General features: G+C 38.7%; 1 protein-coding gene across 4 annotated transcripts in view; it reads left to right on the plus strand.

Annotated features, from left to right (window-relative positions):
- Positions 1-18,746, plus strand: part of SMAD2 (SMAD family member 2) — a 76,590-nt gene that overhangs the window by 22,491 nt on the left and 35,353 nt on the right. For all 4 annotated transcript variants that reach the window (XM_045790026.2, XM_045790025.2, XM_045790023.2 and 1 more), the window contains one exon: positions 678-965. In XM_045790026.2, coding sequence (XP_045645982.1) covers positions 730-965 — 236 coding nt within the window. In that variant the 5' untranslated portion in view covers positions 678-729. The remainder of the gene's footprint in view (positions 1-677; positions 966-18,746) is intronic.

The following is an 18,746-nucleotide window of genomic DNA, read 5'->3' on the forward strand; positions in this document are numbered from 1 at the left end:
GTGTGAGAAGAGGAAATATATTTGACTTTAGTTATGACGCATGTTGTTTATTACTTAGATAAAAATGAAAAATATTTTTGAAAACTTAGTCTTGGCAAGGGATCGTATAAGTGAGCCAAACCTTTTCTTCACAGACTGTATTTACCTTTTTTTTTTTTTTAATTTTTGTTGTTTACTTCACACTTGATGCCTTTTCCCTTCTTACAACTTTAGATTTTCCTTTATGATACGTAGTTATGAAATTTTAAAACTTCAGGGAGAGTAGACTTAATACATTTAAAAAATACTTTTGTTAAGTATCCTCAAAAGTGAGAAAAACTTTCTGGTGAAAGTTTGAATATCTGGCTCATTGGTTTTCATTATTTGGTGAAAATATTTTAATTATTGACACTATTAAAAGTTAAAAATGAAGTAGCATTGGTAGTGATAAATTTGCCCAGTGATGGTAAAGATTTTGCTTGCAAAATTACTGTATTTGTCCACTTATAACATGGTTTTGTTTTTTAGAGTTTGTTTCCACAGTTGCTTTAAAGTAGTAAAGACGTTGTCGTGGGAGAAAAAGATAACTCTGAAAGTCTGCTATGATGATGTGAATTTCTGTCTCATAGAGACAGTGTTGAAGTTACGCCTGGATTTTAAAGGTAGCCTCTGAACGATCCCTTCCGTATCTTTTCTAGGTTAGGTAGCGGAGCGTCTTCTCTCAGTGCGGGTTGCAGCCTTGGTAAGAACATGTCGTCCATCTTGCCATTCACTCCACCGGTTGTGAAAAGGCTGCTGGGTTGGAAGAAATCAGCCGGTGGGTCTGGAGGAGCAGGCGGAGGAGAGCAGAATGGACAAGAAGAAAAGTGGTGTGAGAAAGCAGTTAAAAGTTTGGTGAAGAAGCTAAAGAAAACAGGACGATTAGATGAGCTTGAGAAAGCCATCACCACTCAAAATTGTAATACTAAATGTGTCACCATACCAAGGTAAGTGTCGCTAGAGCAGAACTTCTGTGGTCATACTGTTGAAAATTGCTTAAAGGAAGCCAGAAGAAAGTTACTGAAATTTTGTTACTGTCAAGTCACCTGTAAATAGTGATTATTAAAACATACGACCACTCTTTTTAACCTGGCATTTCAGTTTTGTTTGACTAGTTAAGACTTGTTTGTTTTACAAGTCATTTTCTTGAACAATGAAGTTTAATCAAGCAAAATAAAATACTTAGTTGTATTGTTTTATCTTCACTGCGCTCATTTACCTTCATTGCCTGAATGCGCCTTTGTAGCTTACCCTCATTTCTGTGATTGAACAACATTGGAATAAAGAGTCAAAGCTTTTCCTCTCGTAGTGCAGTGCTGACTGACAGTTTTCTCCCGCCTTGGTCAAAAGTCCGATCAGTAAAAGAGTTAACGGAGGCAGCTAGCACTGTGATGAATTTTATTTATATAATTTGTGTTTTGAGTTGCAGCATTACTTACTAGAAAGAAAGTCTAGGGGGCAGCGTCTTAGATGTCCAGGGAGTCAGAACCTGGTGCAAAGACCTACCTACCTCTTGTCTTGGAAGGGCCTGTTACTTAAGAGGTTGGAGTTTTATGAGTGTAAATTTAATTATTTGTAGATAAGTACCACTGTCAGAGATGCTGCTTCTTTAATAGTAGCAAGTGGTTTTTAAGTGTTTCACTACTCTTGGTAGACATTACAGGGTTTGGGGGAGTGGCAGCATACAGCATTTTCTAAAAGGACTTCCAGCAGCGTCAGACGTGTGGGCTAGCGTGTAGCACATGAAGCCATGCTACCTGATCGACAGGTTCCCAGTGAGCTTTGGGAGATACAGTCTGGATGCTTGTTGATAATAGATCCCAGTAACACCAGCCTGTGTACTCGCAGATACTAACAGTAGAATGTTTCCTGCCTTATTTGGTAGGTTAATTATGCATTTCTTTTATTTTACTTGCTTCACGTATATCTTAAATAAGAGTCACTTTTTTGGTTTTTGCTTTTATTTTACAAATGCTTACGAGGGCCTGCTGAATGCAGGGCACTATTTCTAGGCCCTTGGGGATACAGTCTGACCAAAACAAGAGTTCCTCTTCTTCTGAGGCATAGAGATACACAGTAATCAAGTGGACAAATTGATATAATTTGAGATGGTAATGAGTGCAAAGAAGACCATGACTGAGGGATAAAAAAGCTGCTTTGGATTGGATTGTGACACTTAAACTGAGCTTTGAGAAGTAGCAGCTAGCTGAAGGGAGAGTCTTCTAGGAGAGGAAGGAGCCAGTATAAAGACACTCGGGTGAGAAATAGCTTATTGTATTGGAGGATTTTAAAAGGAGCCCAGTAGAGATGGAGGAATACAAAACGAGTATAAAACTTGGAAGGAGTCAGATAATACGGCATTGCAAGGCACAGTGGGAGTTTGAATTTTAGTTTAAATATAATAGAAAGCAAATAAAGATTTTTAAACAGATTTTTTTTTAAATTTAAGTAGTGGTGTGTGTGTGCGCAGTAGACTGGCTAGTGGGTCTGGAAGGAGGGAGATATGGAGGCTAGTAAAGTAGTCTGAAAGATGCTGGAGGGTAGACTGGCACGGTGGCTGTGTTAGCACACGAGGTGGACAGAATTGGATGGAGTTAGAACTGGAAGGACTTGGTAATGAATTGGCTAAGAATAAGTCACGCTACGTTTGCTAATTTTTCATTGTGTGGTGCCTTGGAATTTCAGTTTGGTACACATTTATACACATTTACACATGTGTGATACCCTCTTCCTCACTGGAGTTAAAATACGGTCTTTGTTCTTGAATTGCTTTCTAGTAAGGGAGATGAACTTTACAAAATAAAGATCATTTCATAAGTAGTGTAGGTGTTAAGAAAGATGTGTGCTCAGGGAGTGATGTCCAGAAGAGAAGAATTTTGCCTACCCTGCAGCTTGTGGAGAGTTTCCTCCCGGAAAAGGATGGGTGCCAGAGCTGAGTCTTGATGGGTGTAAAGGAGGGATTTAGTCAGGAGAGGCCGGATTCTCCCAGAGTGGTCCTGTGCTGTTGAGAGAAGGGTGCTGAGCTTCTAGTGTCCTGGGAGGCTGTAAGGCGGAGGTGGGTGTGGCCGGCTGAGGCTGTGTGCGTGGTACGGAACCACAAGGTGAACCTGAACCTGAGCGTGGGTGAAGGTGGAGTCACCGCAGAGTCTCAGCAGGGCATCTGGCTGCAGTGAGGAGAATGACCCTGAGACTGTTGAGAGTGGACGCAGGGAGACCGGTTAGTAGGTCCTCTTCCTCGTCCCAGGAAGCTGCGTGTGCCGGGAGACGGGGCCGCGGCTCTGCGCAGCACGTCTGAGGCTGAAATTGCGTGGCGGAGTGGTTCTGGACAGCGGAGCTGAGAGAGAGCCGTGCGGTCCCTTCCTGTAAGGAGCAGGTCATACAGTAGGTAGCAGCTGATGGTCAAGATGTGTGCAGGTCACCTTGGTGAACATTCTTTTCCTATTTTCCATTCCTCTTCTTGTAACCTAGTTTAAAAATTTTTCCATATTCTAGGACTTTCGATCATTAAAAAAACCTTTTTTCACTCTTCTGCCTAAACAGTGGAAGTGAAGTGGTGGTTGACCGTTGTTGTGTTTTTTATAGTCAGAAGTTCTTTGAAGCTTAGAAACTTGACTTATCTAATTTGGTGGGTGTTTTTTGTGTTTTGGGGTTTTTTTTCGGTAAAAAATGTAGATTTGTTAATACTGGCTGTTGTCTATCAAGAAGTTTAAGCTTCTTACATTACAGTTTGGTCCCATACATTTTATAGAGTTTGCTTTGTTTTTAGTAGTAGAATGGTTAATAATACTGTGTTAGATTATTAGTTATTTCTTAACTACTAAATGTTCTTAAACATTCAGTCAGCTCTTTAAATATATGTATGTCGACTGTAGTGGTTGGGGAATGGGAGTGGGTACAGGAAAGGTCCATTATGGATAAATCCAAACCATAGTTTAGGCAGAACTATTTAACATATGATAAAGAATGGATTTGCTGTATAAGTTTATGTACTTAAAATCTCAAGAAAGTTGTTAATAAAATATCTTAAGCTTTTACAAACCTAAAAATACAAATAAGTTCATCCAATGAAGAACATGAAACATAGATTACTTAATTTTTAAAAACGGCTAATATTTTCTGTTAAAATATCTGGTGTATTGACTGTTAGCTGTTTCTTCCCCCTTGACCCCCTCTCTTTTCATCTTAAAGTGGGACTCAATTTAGGGCAGAAACAATCGTGGCTTCATGTCCCTCCCACCCTTCATACAATTGCTCAGCCTTCATAGCTTTGTCTCTGAAGGGATGGAGGCTGTAGTTACACACACGTCACTGCTGCTGCTTCCCCGTTGTTGAATGTGGTGACACAAAGTGGTTCATTGGTAGGACTTCACCTGTCAAGCCGCAATGAGCTGAATAGTATAAATAAAGTTTCATGAGGCTTTTATATCTCAAACATTTTTGAGAACAAGGAATGGAAGACAACTCAGTTGTAAAATGAGAATGGCATTGATATTTGGGTAATGAATCAATCAGAAGAAGAAGAAAAGGCTTTTAGTGCATATTATCTACAATAAAGCAAAATCCAAACTGCTGTAGGGTTGGAGACTCTAAAGTTAAAAGTAAGGGCCTGGCAATTTTATAATATCCATTATATGTAAATGTGTAGGAATGAGGAATTCATTTCCATAAACATAAATTGTAAGGGCTTTCCTTGGGGTGGTGCTTTGACCATGAAATCACATTTTTGTTGTTTCATCCTAAGGAAACTGTCAGGGATATGGTCAGAGATTGCTGGTGTTCATTTCAGTTTTGTTTGGAATAGCAAGAATTCGAAAAATCCCAACCCTGACCCTTAGTTTTCTTAACTCTAGTAATAAAGGAAATTTACCAACTCATTTTATACCGGAATTGAACATGAACAGTAAAAGAAAAGTTTATACTAGTGTTACTTATAAAAATAGATGGAAAAATTATAAATAAATATCAGAAACTAGAGTTATTAAAAATGAAGTGACAAAATCATGACTAGGAAAGGTTTATTGCAGGAATGCAAGTATGATTCAAATACAGGAAATCTATTAATATGAGATACTCCATAGTCCTGTTTAAGAACAACGCCGATCATCTTGATGGATCTAGAAAGAGGTTTTTGTGGGGGGTTTTTTGTTTGTTTTTTTGTTTTTGAGGTTGTATTTATTTATTTGAGAGAGAGCGAGCTTGCACATGGTCGGGGTGGGGGAGGGATAGAGGAAGAGGGAGAGAGAATCTTCAGCAGACTTTGCGCTGAGCGCGGAGCTCAATGCCGGGCTTGATTTCAGGACCCTGAGATCTTGACCTGAGCCGAAACCAAGAGTCTGACGCTTAACTAACTGAGCCACCCACATGCCCTTTAGAAAGAGATTTTTATAAAATTCCATATTTATTCATGTTAACAAATTAGAAATAGGAATTTTCTTAACTTGATAAAGCATACACTTAACCATGAATCTTTAGAGAGAATACATGAAATTGTTAGTAGTGGTTATTTATGGATAATCTAAAAAAAAGGAATGTCCTATAGTTTTTTCTTAATATGTATATATTTAAAAAGTGTTTTTTACTTTCATAGCCAGCACAATTAAATGTTTAAATAGAACTTTTCAGCAATAATTAAATTATTCTTCCCCCCCAATACTTAAACTGTTCTTGTCTTTTGTTACCCTTTGAAGTCAGTTTTTCTGTTAAAGGACAATTATATTTTCATTTTGTTAACATTCTTTTAGAAATATATACGTTCATATCTGTATTTTTCAAAAAGTATGTTCCTTAAAAACAAAAAGTAGTACGTATACATGAATCAGAATTCACCCACATGTGATAGAGTGGGAAATGTCTCCCCCACCCTACTGTCCCCCATCTCCTTGCCCACTTCCTCTCTTCAGAAATCATTGTACTGTCAGCTTCTTATGTATCCTTTCAGGATAATGTGTTTCTTTTTGATGCTGTTACTGATTTTTGGTTTTGTTTTTCATCTTCTAAAGTTTTAAATATCAGAGTACTTAAAGTAAATGTGAATTGTCAACTTTTACTTCTAACTTCATATCCCTACCCTTCTGCTTTTCTGTACAACCCAGGAAGAATTAAAGAGAAGTCTTTTTAAACCCAAGCAGTGGTATCCTTCAATTCTTCTTAAACTAGTTCCTTTTAATTTTTCAAAAGAGGGTAAGAATAATCCTCTCTCCCTCATTCATAGGTAGATACATACAACTAATCAGTATCTGTGTGTGTGTGTGTGTGTGTGCGCACGCGCGTGCGAGAGAGAATACATGTGAGAGAACTCTGAATTTGAAGTTCGGTAACCTGTTTTTGAGTCTGCTACAGTCCGGGATGAAGGTGGATCGTGAGGCCTGTGACTGCTTCTTAACTCTTTCTTCATCTGTGAAAAAGGGGTGGTAGGTACTACCTGAGTATTTCCTCAGTACTACTTTTGGGTCCTTTGAGATAATGTAAATTTGGTTTGTGAATTGTGAAGCACTATAATCATGAATGTGATTTATTTGAAATAGTCACAGATCTGTGTCTTCATTCTCCTTCCAGTTTCTCTAAGAGGGCTTTATTGTAGACATTAAATTGTATTGTATTGGCTTAGAAGAAGTTTCTGCCAGGCGACATTGCATTATGTAGAATTTAGTTTATTCAAATGTGTATCATTAATTCATAAAATCAGAACAGTGAACCTTTTCATAGCTGCAAATGAGAACTTTGAAACTGTGGGTCAGAGCTCCCTTCTGTCAGCCTCAGCTTCGTTTGTCATTTTCGATGTGTTGTGTAAGTTGTGAAAGCACTTCTGATGTGGTGTAGGGCCCTGTGAAACAAGTTTGAAAGATGCTTTGCCAGACCCTTCACTTTTGTCTGGTACCTACACTTACAGTTAGGTGTTTTGAGAATGCTCCTGCTGCAGAACACTGGTATTGAGAGCTCTTTTGTATAGAGAATATATTCTCACATAGGACGTCTTTACCATTTACCTAGTCAGGGAAAACATCCTCCTGCCTTAGGACTTTTGTCTCTTCATAAATTACTGAACTGTACCCGGATTAATTAATCTCTGTAAGTGTAGCATTTAACACCTGATGCACTAAGCATCCTCTCCACTTTTCTTGCCCCATTAATGTACTGTCTTGGCTTTAAAGAATACATTCATCAACCTAGCTAAAATAATAGGCATTAAAGAAATTACAACCGTCTATTGTTTTGCCAGCATCCTTGGTCTGTTTCCAGTTGTATCTGGAGCTATTCCAGCTTGCCCTGACCATTTCTGTGTTACTAACCACATTTTGGGAAGATTGTAATTATTGGGGACAACATTTAACCATACCGTTTACTCCTTCTCTTTCCTGTCTTGTGGTAGAGTGTTTCCAGGCCTTTTGTGGTCCCCACTAGTGATTCACAAGTAAATGTACCATCACCTGAGGGACCTGAAATAGAAAGCACCACAAGTGGACCGTGGAGATGGAAAGTAATAGGAAAACACCAGTTTAGTATGTCCTGCAATCTGGTTTTAAATCCTCTCTGGTACTTGGGCTAAAATGACTGGATACCACATGTTTCTTCTGTTCTTTTCGTTCTTTTATTTTTCCTTCCCTTTTCAATTTGGATATTTTCTGTTGACCTAACTTTGCATTTACTGATCCTGTTTTATGCTGTGTTTAGTCTTCTGTTAAACATTCAGTGAGTTCTTAATTTAAAATACTGTATTTTTCTGTTTTAGTATGTTCCTTTGATATTGTGGGTTCCAGCTCTCACTTGAAATTCTTCATTTCTGTTTCCTAAATTTTCTTTAATATATTTTAATAGTTATTTTAAAGTCCATCTGCCAACTCTACTATCTGGATCATCTGTCGGCCCACTTCCATCATGGTCTGTTTGTTCTTTTGATGATCATATTTCCCTGCCTCTTCATGTGCTGTGTCATTTTGATGGTATGCCACATATTGCATATGAGGGAATGACAGGTGCTGCAAATGATGCTTTCCCCAAAAAGTATTGACCTTTCCTCTGTCAGCTGGATAGAGGGGCTGATCCCTTAATCTGAGTGGGGCTGGAGCAGATTGGGGCTCAGTTGCCATTTATTGTGAGTCAGTCTACCACTGGCTCATACCTTTGCCTTGAATAGGGCTCCCCTAGGATTGTGATTGAAGGCCTGGCAGGCCTCTTGTCACCTACTGCCACAGACACTGTGGGAGATTCACTTCTATTCTTTCCATGGTTTAAGTTTGGCTCTTGAGCCTCCTATGGATTGCAGCTTTACAATCTGGCAAACATCTTTGAGGGAGGAGAATCCTGTGATTGTTCAAAGTTCTGTTACATTCTTCAGTAGAGTTTCTCTTCCCAGACCAAGCCTGACCCTCATCCTATTCCTAGAATCTACATATGAGCCCTGGGAAGGGAGTAACAAGCAGTCCTCAGTTCACCTAGAATATGTTCTTCCTCCTCCTCCTCCGTGTGTGTGTGTGTGTGTGTGTGTGTGTGTGAGAGAGAGGGAGAGAGAGAGAGAGATGTGTGTGTGTGAGAGAGGTGTGTGTGTGTGTGAGAGAGAGAGAGAGGTGTGTGTGTGAGAGAGAGATTTTATTTGGGAGAGAACACAAGCTGGGGGAGGGGCAGACGTGGGGCTCGGTCCAGGGACCCTGGGGTCATGACCTGAGGTCAAGGCAGACACTTAACTGACTGAGCCACCCAGGCACCCCTCTCCTTAGAACTTCGATTCATCCTGCTCTGGTTACTTCATCAGCTCTCCTTGTCTTTTTGCACAATATTTTGTTATCTTTTTTCCTCGAGTTGTTGCAACAGTAACATTAGTCTGCTGTGACCTTCTTGTATCTTACCCGGAAGTAGAATTGTAACAGAATGTTCAAATGGGAACTCTTCTGGTATTGATTCAGAGACCCTCAAATCTGAGAGCAGCAGATTGCAAGTAGCCTACATTCAGAACTGAGGTGCAGGAGACCTTCTGATGCTGGCCTTGAAGCTGGGATTCCGTGAGACAGTTAACGGCTGTGGTTGACCCTTCACTCGCTTCTAGGCTATGCAGAAGAAATGCGGGAGCTTGTAAGGGGGATTCCATAGGAGAACTTCTTTGCAGAAAATGGTATATGCTGTGGCATTTCCCCTTTCCTTCGTCCATACTGAGGGGCTTCAGGGGAACGTACCTATTTGATTTGCCGAGGTTTGGGAAATAGACTGGTCCCCGCCTTCCACCTGAAAGTGGCTGACAAGTGAGAGGCTAGATAGAGCTGCCCTTGCATCACTAGAATGAAGAGCAGGCCCATTGAGAACGGCCTGTATGTTCGGAGCTTGGTCTGAATCAGAGATGCATGGTCCAGACTTTACTACTAAGGTAGTTGAAGTTGTCTTGAAATGGTCAAGAGGCCCAACCTGGAGTGGTGCAGTGACCCAGGCAGACCAGCCAGGGAAGTACCTGCCCCAGGAGCAGGTTAAGAGGCGACACAGGCCGCCTGAGCCTCACAGGACCTCAGCACCACATTATTATCACATCAGATCTGGGTCTGGTCGACCCGTAAGGCTATTCCCTTTTCCTCTAAATCCACCCCCCCCTTTCTGATGCTCCAAAACCGATAGGGCCCTTAAAAATAAGAGCTGCAGAGTCCTGGAGGAGGTGGAGTAGGAAGATGGAGAGAATAAAGTTTTCATTTAGGGCAGGGTACCATGTTAATTTCTGAAAAGAGATCTATCGTCTGGGACTCGAGCAGCCCTAGGATCATTCCAAAATGTGACTGCAGGAAGGAGGAGAGCAGTTGGACCAGAGCTTGTTGGAAGGTGAAAGGCCATGAGAGTGGGCGGAGCTCACCGAGTCTGCTTGTTGAAGAAGCGTCTATGTTCTTGTCTTGAAAACTTGGGAGTCCAAGGTTAGTGGTGCTGGCGATGGATAGAATATATGAGAATGGAGGGATGGCATACTATTTTCAGAACACATAAAACTTCTTTTCTAAACACAACGTAATTGACCATGATACCTGTCAGATTATCCAATGAGGCTTTATTTCCAAAGAGACAATTTTATTATAATTAGGAGTTTTCTTCTTTCACCATCTTTTTTCCCTGCCTTTGAACAGTTATATTAGTCTTTCAGAATCCATCTGTAGCTCTGCTCTTGAGTAATTATGGGAAGCACTGCGGAATGGTGGTCTTCAGGCCCTTAGAAAACTGTGATCATGAAAAATGTTGCATTAGAGCTATAAGATTTTTTATTAACTCCGTCCTCCCATACTTTTTTCTTTTAAGAACTTTGCTTATTTGTATGCCTTTGTATGTTTGTAAGAGGATATAATTTCTCCCTGACTTGGTTTACTTCCAAGTTTGCTAAGCCAGTGCAGGAGAGCAGGTGAAGGGAGGCTGTCTTTGTGTCAAGGACAGTTGAAAGTTCAGAGTTCGATACTGAACAAAAATTTATAATAAAAAATAAGAACTTGAGAGGATTTTTTCCTTGTTTTTGTGTGATGGCTTGTATAATTTGCATTAACAGTTATAAATAATACATTTGTCTATGTATATTACCTATACATTATAACTTTTTCATGTAAAAACATATTGTCAACTTCAAAGTGTTATACAAATGTGAGTTGATTTTTTTTTTGTAGGATGCTAATTTTTAAAACTGTCAGATCAGGGGCGCCTGGGTGGCACAGCAGTTGGGCGTCTGCCTTCGGCTCAGGGCGTGATCCCGGCGTTCTGGGATCGAGTCCCACATCGGGCTCCTCTGCTATGAGCCTGCTTCTTCCTCTCCCACTCCCCCTGCTTGTGTTCCCTCTTTCGCTGGCTGTCTCTATCTCTGTCAAATAAATAATAAAATCTTTAAAAACAAAAAATAAAAAAGAATAAAATTGTCAGATTAAAAAACCTTTCTTTACAACCATTTATAAGCACCACAAAAATGTATGACTTAGTTGAGTTTTTACAGAATCCTATTCTGTATTGCAATTCTTATTTTATCTATTTAATTTAAAAGATTGGAATGATACGTACTTACATTTTCCATTAGGATTTTTGTCATTTAGGATACATTTTTAATTGTTAAAAACAAAATTTAGGGGCGCCTGGGTGGCACAGCGGTTAAGCGTCTGCCTTCGGCTCAGGGCGTGATCCCGGCGTTATGGGATCGAGCCCCACATCGGGCTCTTCCGCTATGAGCCTGCTTCTTCCTCTCCCACTCCCCCTGCTTGTGTTCCCTCTCTCACTGGCTGTCTGTATCTCTGTCGAATAAATAAATAAAATCTTTAAAAAAAAAAAAACACAAAATTTAAAAATAAACTTAGAAAATCCATTAGCTACATTATTAAAAGAAATATTCTGAGCCCATTTTATTACTAGCTTTTTTTTTTTTGTAAGTGAGAAGTTTGTTCTTGGATAGACTTGAAATATTTTGAACAACTAACTTTAGAATTGATGTTTATTTTATTTTTTTAAAAGATTTATTTATATATTTGAGAGCAAGAGTGAGCGTGAGGGGGTGGGGGTGCAGAAGGAGAGGGAGAATCTCAAGCAGACTCCCCACTGATTGCAGACAGAGATGCAGGGCTTGATCTCACAACCCTGAAATCATAACCTGAGCCAAAATCAAGAGTCCGACCCTTAACTGACTGAGCCACCCAGGCACCCCTAGAATTGATATTGAAAATCAACTGTAGGGACTTAAATGGTAGGGACTGTTGTATTTGTGTGGGAGATGTTTTTCAAAGACAGTTGGAACGTGTAGCAAAGTCTTAAAGTAGTGTCTTCAATATAACATTTAGAAGTAAAAGTGAATTATTTTTTTCAGTCCTTACTTGGTCCTTAACGCTTCTAAGAAGAGCCTATACCAAACCAAAGAAATAAGAATATCAGTTTTATCCTTGTAGGACTCTGACCATAAGGGTTCTATTGTCTCCTCCTATTTTGATTTGGGAGTGGCTGTGCCAATTTACTTGTCTAAAGAATTGTTTCCGCCAGGATGCCTGGTGGCTCAGTTGGTTAAGCATCTGCCTTCAGCTCAGCTCATGATCCCAGAGTCCTGGGATCGAGTCCAGTGTTGGGCTCCTTGTGCAGTGGGAGCCTGCTTCTCCCTCTGCTTGCTGCTCTCCCTGCTTGTTCTCTCTCTCTCTCTCTGACAAATAAAATCTTCAAAAAAATTTTTTTTCGTGAGAAAATAGCTCATCGCAAAATCTCTAATTTTTATAATTAAGCACATTCTCTGAAGTTTTTACTTATCTGGGATACTATACCAAAGTTATTATTTTAGTTTTGTGTTGCTATGTTTTTTCTTTTTTCTTTTTAATAACTATGTAAGAGGCAGAACAGCGTTGGTAATTAAGAATGCAACCTCTCCTGGCCACTTGCTGGCTGCATGATGACGCGTTACTTTACCTCTGTGCTTCCACTCCCTCATTTGTCCAGTGGGGATAACAGTGCCTGATTCGTGGGTTGTTGGAAGGTTGAGTGGTTTAATATCTGTAAGGGCTTAATGCTGTATACGTACATTGTAAAATGACATTTCTGAAGTGCTGACATCAAGAAGCCATAAACATAAATGTGTACCTGCTTTATAAAAAAGCTTCAAAATATGTGTAGTAAAACTTGGAAGAATTAATGGATCAAAAATCACAAATCCACAGTTACAGTTGGAGAGTTCAGTTAGGCCAAAAAAATCAGTAAAGACATAGAAGATCTAGATTACACTGTTAACTGCGGACTTGATATTTATCGACTGCTGAATCTAATACCAGTATTCTTTTCAAGTGCTCATGGTAACTACACCAGGAAAGACTATTTGTAGGGCACAAGTCTCACTGAATTTTAAAAGATTGAAATCAACAGAGTATATTCTCTGCCAACAACAGAACGAAGTTAGAAATCAATACCAACAAAACATCTATTAAAAAATGGAAATTAAACAACACAGTTCTTTGACCCATGGGTTATTTAGAAGAAAACCATGAGAGAAATTAGAATATAATTCAAACTAAGTGATAATGAAATTACAGCATATCAGATATGTAGGATGTAGCTGAAACAGTACTTAAAGGGAAATTTATAGCTTTAAATGACCATATTAGAAAACTTATCTAAGACTTCATGTAAGAAAGTAGAAACAAAAGTCAAAGAAAATGGAAAATAAGTAGAAGGGATAAATAATAAAAAGAAATCAAAGACTAGGAGAGAGACTGTAGAAATAATTATCAATGCCAAAAACTGGTTCTGTAGAAAGATCAGAAAGTTGGTAAACCCCTAAAGTTGGTAGACTAATGGTGAGAAAGAACATGGTAGAGATCATAAGCATAAATTACCTCCGTTAGAAATGAAATATCCTAGGTCCTACAGACATTAAAAGCATAATATGCATATATTTTAAATAACTTATGCCATTAAATTTGAAATGGTCAACTTTCTTTAAAAAATACGTTATCTTGGCTGATGGAGGAAGAAATGGAAAATTTGGGTAGCTCTGTATCAGTTAAACTGAATTCATGGGGTGCCTGGGTGGCTCAGTTGGTTGAGTGTCTCCTTTGGCTCTGGTCATGATCCTGGGGTCCTGGGATCAAGCCCCATGTCCAGCTCCCTGCTCAGCAGGAAGTCGTCCCCCCCCCCAACTGATGCTTGCTAGCTCTCAGAAGAATAAATAAAATCTTAAAAAAAAAAAAAGAAAACTGAGTTCATAATTAAAACATTTACCACAAACAAAACTACTGGTCCAGGTGGCTTTCCTGGTAATTTCAAACATTTGAAAGAAATAATATCAATCTCACAGAAACTCAGAAAAAAAATTTCTTTTATGAGGCCAACATAACCCCAATGCCAAAACCTGACAAAGGTGGCACTCAAAGAAGAAAATTGATAGATTAATATTTGTCATGAACATAGATGAAAAAAATTAACACCAGCAATATATAAAATATATATTGATATATATATTTTATATATATATATTTATAAATACATAAAAGAATACATCATAGGTGAGATTTATCCCAAAAATGCACGGTTAATTTATAAATTTAAAAAATTAGTATAATTCACAGCACTAACAATGGAGAAAAACCATAAGATCACCTCACTTGGTCAAAAGCAATTGATAAAATTCATCCATCCCCAGCAAACTAGAAATGTAAAGAGATTTCCTCAGTCTGGTAAAGGACATTTAATAAAAACTGACACCTAAGACACTTAATCATAAAATAGTGGTTTTTCCCAAGGTCAGAAACAGGAGAAGGATGTCCACTCTTGTGTCTTCAATTCGTTATTTTAGTGGAGGACCAAGCCAGTGGAATAGGAAGTGTAAAAGCATAAAGATCTGAAAGATTGGGTCAAAACTCTTTTTGTAGATGACATGATGTAAGAAACCTTTTAAAAGCAATCTACAAAAACATCTAAAGCAAATGATTAAATTTATTAGCAGGGTTGTGCTTTAAAGGTCCAGTGTCTAAAAATCCTTTTTGTGTGTATGTGTAAATAGGGAAGTGATATTAAGAAAATGATGCTGTGAATAGTATGAAACTTTAAAATAGTGTCAATAAAATTAAAATACTTTTTTTTAAAAGACACACAAGATCAAAACCCTGATGAGGGAAATTAAAGATGAATGGAGAGAGAATTCTTACATAGATAGATATGCTTTTACCAGAATGACACTCCCTCAGATAACAAGTATAAACTGCACAAGATAAGAAAAACATAGGGCAGTAGAGAGTAAACAAAAGTAGACCCCTTTTGGAGGAGATTTGACTCTTAGAAAAGGTGAATTTTCTATTTTTATTTTTTTAATTTTCTGTTTTTAATAAGTTTTTTAATCCATGCAGAATATACAGGGTAGCTAAAATTTCATTCCCAAACCCACTGTTTCTGTCCTGAAAAACCAGAGGTTGGAGTTTGGGACAACCATACTGGCTGAAGAGTGAAGGGAAAATCCTAGCAAGGAAAGAACTACAGAACAGAATGCGAGTCCCAGATTCTGCTTAAGAACTTCACCAAAACCACTAGGCTGACCCCTGTACCCACACATATGGAGGGTAGACTTAGTGCAGCCTAGCTAAAGGTAAAAATGGATTTGAATTGTTCAAAGAATTTACAGCTTAAGGGCGCCTGGGTAGCGCAGTCGTTAAAGCGTCTGCCTTCGGCTCAGGGCGTGATCCTGGCGATCCAGGATCGAGTCCCACATCAGGCTCTTCCGCTGTGAGCCTGCTTCTTCCTCTCCCACTCCCCCTGCTGTGTTCCCTCTCTCGCTGGCTGTCTCTCTGTCACATAAATAAATAAAATCTTTAAAAAAAAAAAAAAAAGAATTTACAGCTTAAGTGCAAACAAATCAGTTGCCAGTCGAAACAAAAACAGTTAACTGTTACTGGAGAAATAGAACAAAACCTAGCATCTCCGTCACATACCAATCACAGTGTCCAGCATACAGTCCCTGTCTCAGTAGGAGACCAACAGAGACCAACCTTGAGATGACCTACATGTTGGAACTACGGTGCAGTAAATTGACAGACATATTTATGAGTTGGAACACTCAGTAATATTAAGTCCGCTTCTTGTAATTTAGTCTGATCCAAATCAGTCTCCTTAAAAAGCTTGTGTGTGTGTGTGTGTGTGTGTGTGTGTAAATGTACAGACTTACCCCAAAATTTACATGGCGATCCACAGGGCCTAGAGTATCTGAAGCAATCTTGAGAAGGAAAAACAAAGTTAGAGGACTTAAATTATCTGACTTCAAGACTTCCCATGAAGCCACAGTAATCAGTACAGTGTGGTTCTGGCATAAAAACAAACACATAAATGGGATAGAACAGATAACTCCAAAGAGATACGGTTATTTGATTTTTGACAGAGATGCCAAAGTAATCCAATAGGGACAAGAAAGTGTTTTCAATGTAGAATGCTAGAAGAACTGGATATCCATGTGGAAGAATGAACTTTGATGCCACCTTACACCATTCAAAAAAAATCAGTTGCAGAGGGATCGTAGTTCTCATCTAAAACCCTGTGTAGGAGAATATATTTGTGAGTTGGGGTAAGGCAAAGGTTATTGTGGTTTTTATATAGAAAGCAGTAAGAGGAATTTGATAAGTTAGACTTCATTAATACTAAAAGGATCTCCTCAACATTATTAAGAAATGAATAAGCAAATCACAAAATAGAAGAAACTATTTGCAAAACATTTGACAAAAGGATTGTATCCAGAATTTATAAAGAATTTCTGGAACTCAGTAGTAAAAAGAATCCAATTTTGAAAATGGGGAGAAGATTTAGATACTTCACAAAAGAAGATACACCAAGGGGGCCAGTAAACACATGGAAAGTGTGCAATATTGTTAGTCATCATGAAAATGCAAATTGAAACCACTATGAAATACCACTGCACAGCCACCAGAATGGCTATAATTAAGTAAACTGACCACACCAAATGTGGGGAAGGCTGTGGAACAACCAAAAACTTTCATACATTGAAGGAGGGAATATAAAATGGTATTTTTCACTTGGGAGAAAAGGTCTGCAGTTTCTTCTAAAATTAAACATGCATCTACCCAATAACCTCTAAGAATTTCACTTCTAGGTATTTACCCAAGACAGAACATGTGTCCACAAAAAGGCATGCACTTCCTTGAATGCTCATAGCAGCTTTATTCCTAATACCCCAGATCTGGCAGCAGGTCAGGTGTCCGTTGGTTAAAAAAAAAAAAAAATGACTTAACAGATTGTGGTTGTTTATGTAATGGCAAATTCAGCACCAAAAAGAATGGACTACTGTCACATGGGTGACTCTCAGAATCGTTATGCTGAGTCAAAAAAGCCAGATCCAAAGGAGAATATACTGTATGATTCTATTTATATAGAAGTTCTAAAAGAGATTAAACATATGGTGAAAAAAACTGATCCGTGATTGCCTCTGAGGATGGGAGAGGGGATGGCAGGGACTGACTGATACAAGGGCATGAGGGGCTTTCTGGGTGGATATTCTTGACAAGGTTGGGGGGGTTAACACATTTATGCAAAGGGTAAAAAACAAGGTGGCACCATTAAGATTTGTTTCATGTTATGTAAACTTAACCCACAAGTAAGCAATGAATTCTAGTTAATATATGCATGTTTTAGTGCCTAGATTTGAAGAATCTGCAACTTAAATTTTAATGTATCAAAAAATAAGATGGGTTGATGAATAGAGGGGCAAGGACCAAGCACAGCCCAGAACCTTTGTTGGAATTTTCCGGGGAAGGAATGGGCAATGCCAGGTAGATATGCTTAGAGATTAGGATTGGGTAGTTTGAATAATTTCAGCAGGCTCTGGACTAGGGGTTGTTCCTAGTTGTCTGGTACCTAGCTCTAGGGTGATTTATGGCAGGAGGAATACTGGCATGATGTGTGAGAGTTTATAGTTAGGGGTACGGCCTCTGGAGTGGTTGGTTTTAATGTGAGAAAGATGCACTCCCCAGGGAGTCTCTTGCTATCTCTAGGAATTAGCCCTGGGAAGGACAACCTCCCCATCAAGACCCCAAATGCCAGAGTATTAAGAATACAGAAAAGAAGAATATAGTCAGTACATACTCCTATAAAAGTTTGAAACCATTCATTTATACCGTCATTCTGCAGAAGTGTGTACCTCGAAAAATTTAGGCTCTTAAGCCAGGCAGGAATGGATATAAGTCCTGGCTCTTACTTCAGTAGCTCTGTGACCTTTTGAGTTATTTAACTGCTCACATTTATTTCTTTATTTGAAAATTATGATAATGTTAATTCACTTTATAGGGTTGATATAAATCAGATAGTATATGTAAAGCACTTTGAATATGCCAGGTACGTAGCAAATGCTTAAACTAAGTGTTGGCAATTTTCCCTTTGTTTTCTTTTCTTTTTTTAAGATTGATTTATTTGAGAGGCGTGCGTATGTGCGCGGTAGAGAAGAGCAGAGAGGGAGAGAGAATCTTGAAGCAGACTCTGCGATGAGTGTGGACTCAGATGCGGGACTCGGTCTCTTGACCCCTGAGATCATGACCTGAGCTGAAATCAAGAGTCGGACACTTAATTAAGGCTCCCCTAAGTGTCGGCAATTTTTAAAGTTTTCTATAGCCAATGAAAATTTCTTAGTTGTTCACTTGACCCCTTTGCTGATTTGTTAAGGACAAGGTTGTTCCTAAAGCTTCTGATAGAAGGAAGGAAAAAAAAAAAAACCAGCCTGGAGGTGGGCATTTTCTTTTTTTTTCTGTTTCCCACCCTTTAGCTATATAGTGGTGATGAGGTACACAGACAGATATAGTGTGTATAATTGTAGAGACACGTGGTCTTTTTTATTTTTTTTATTACAATGATCAGTTCTTGATTCCTGAGCTATTTAAAACATAAACGTTGGTCCTTGGTAGTCATATATGAAATGAAAGGGGTGTTCTGTTGTAAGGAGAAATAATTACAGATGGTAGTTATAGATTGTTCCATGAAGTCCATATTTCTTGAGTACATCTGTAATCAAGAGCTGGAGCCTCGAGTGAAGTTTCTTTTGTTGGTACCATTCTAATTTGTTAACCCCTTTCATTTTACTCAGTGTTCAGCATACTTTATAATCTTTCCACCATGACAAGCTGGATTCTTATTCCTTTTGATTTGTAGAAGAAAGAAACTCTTTAGGCAAGAAGGTATTGAAAAATAATAAATTGGTAAAACACTGTACAGTTTATTACTTGACACTGGTAGTTGAACTGCAGTAAATCATGCAAATATGGAAAGAACAGTAAAAC

Source organism: Ursus americanus, chromosome 19 (assembly GCF_024610735.1).
Source record: "Ursus americanus isolate L20-20 chromosome 19, mUrsAme1.1.p, whole genome shotgun sequence".
NCBI lineage: Eukaryota > Metazoa > Chordata > Mammalia > Carnivora > Ursidae > Ursus > Ursus americanus.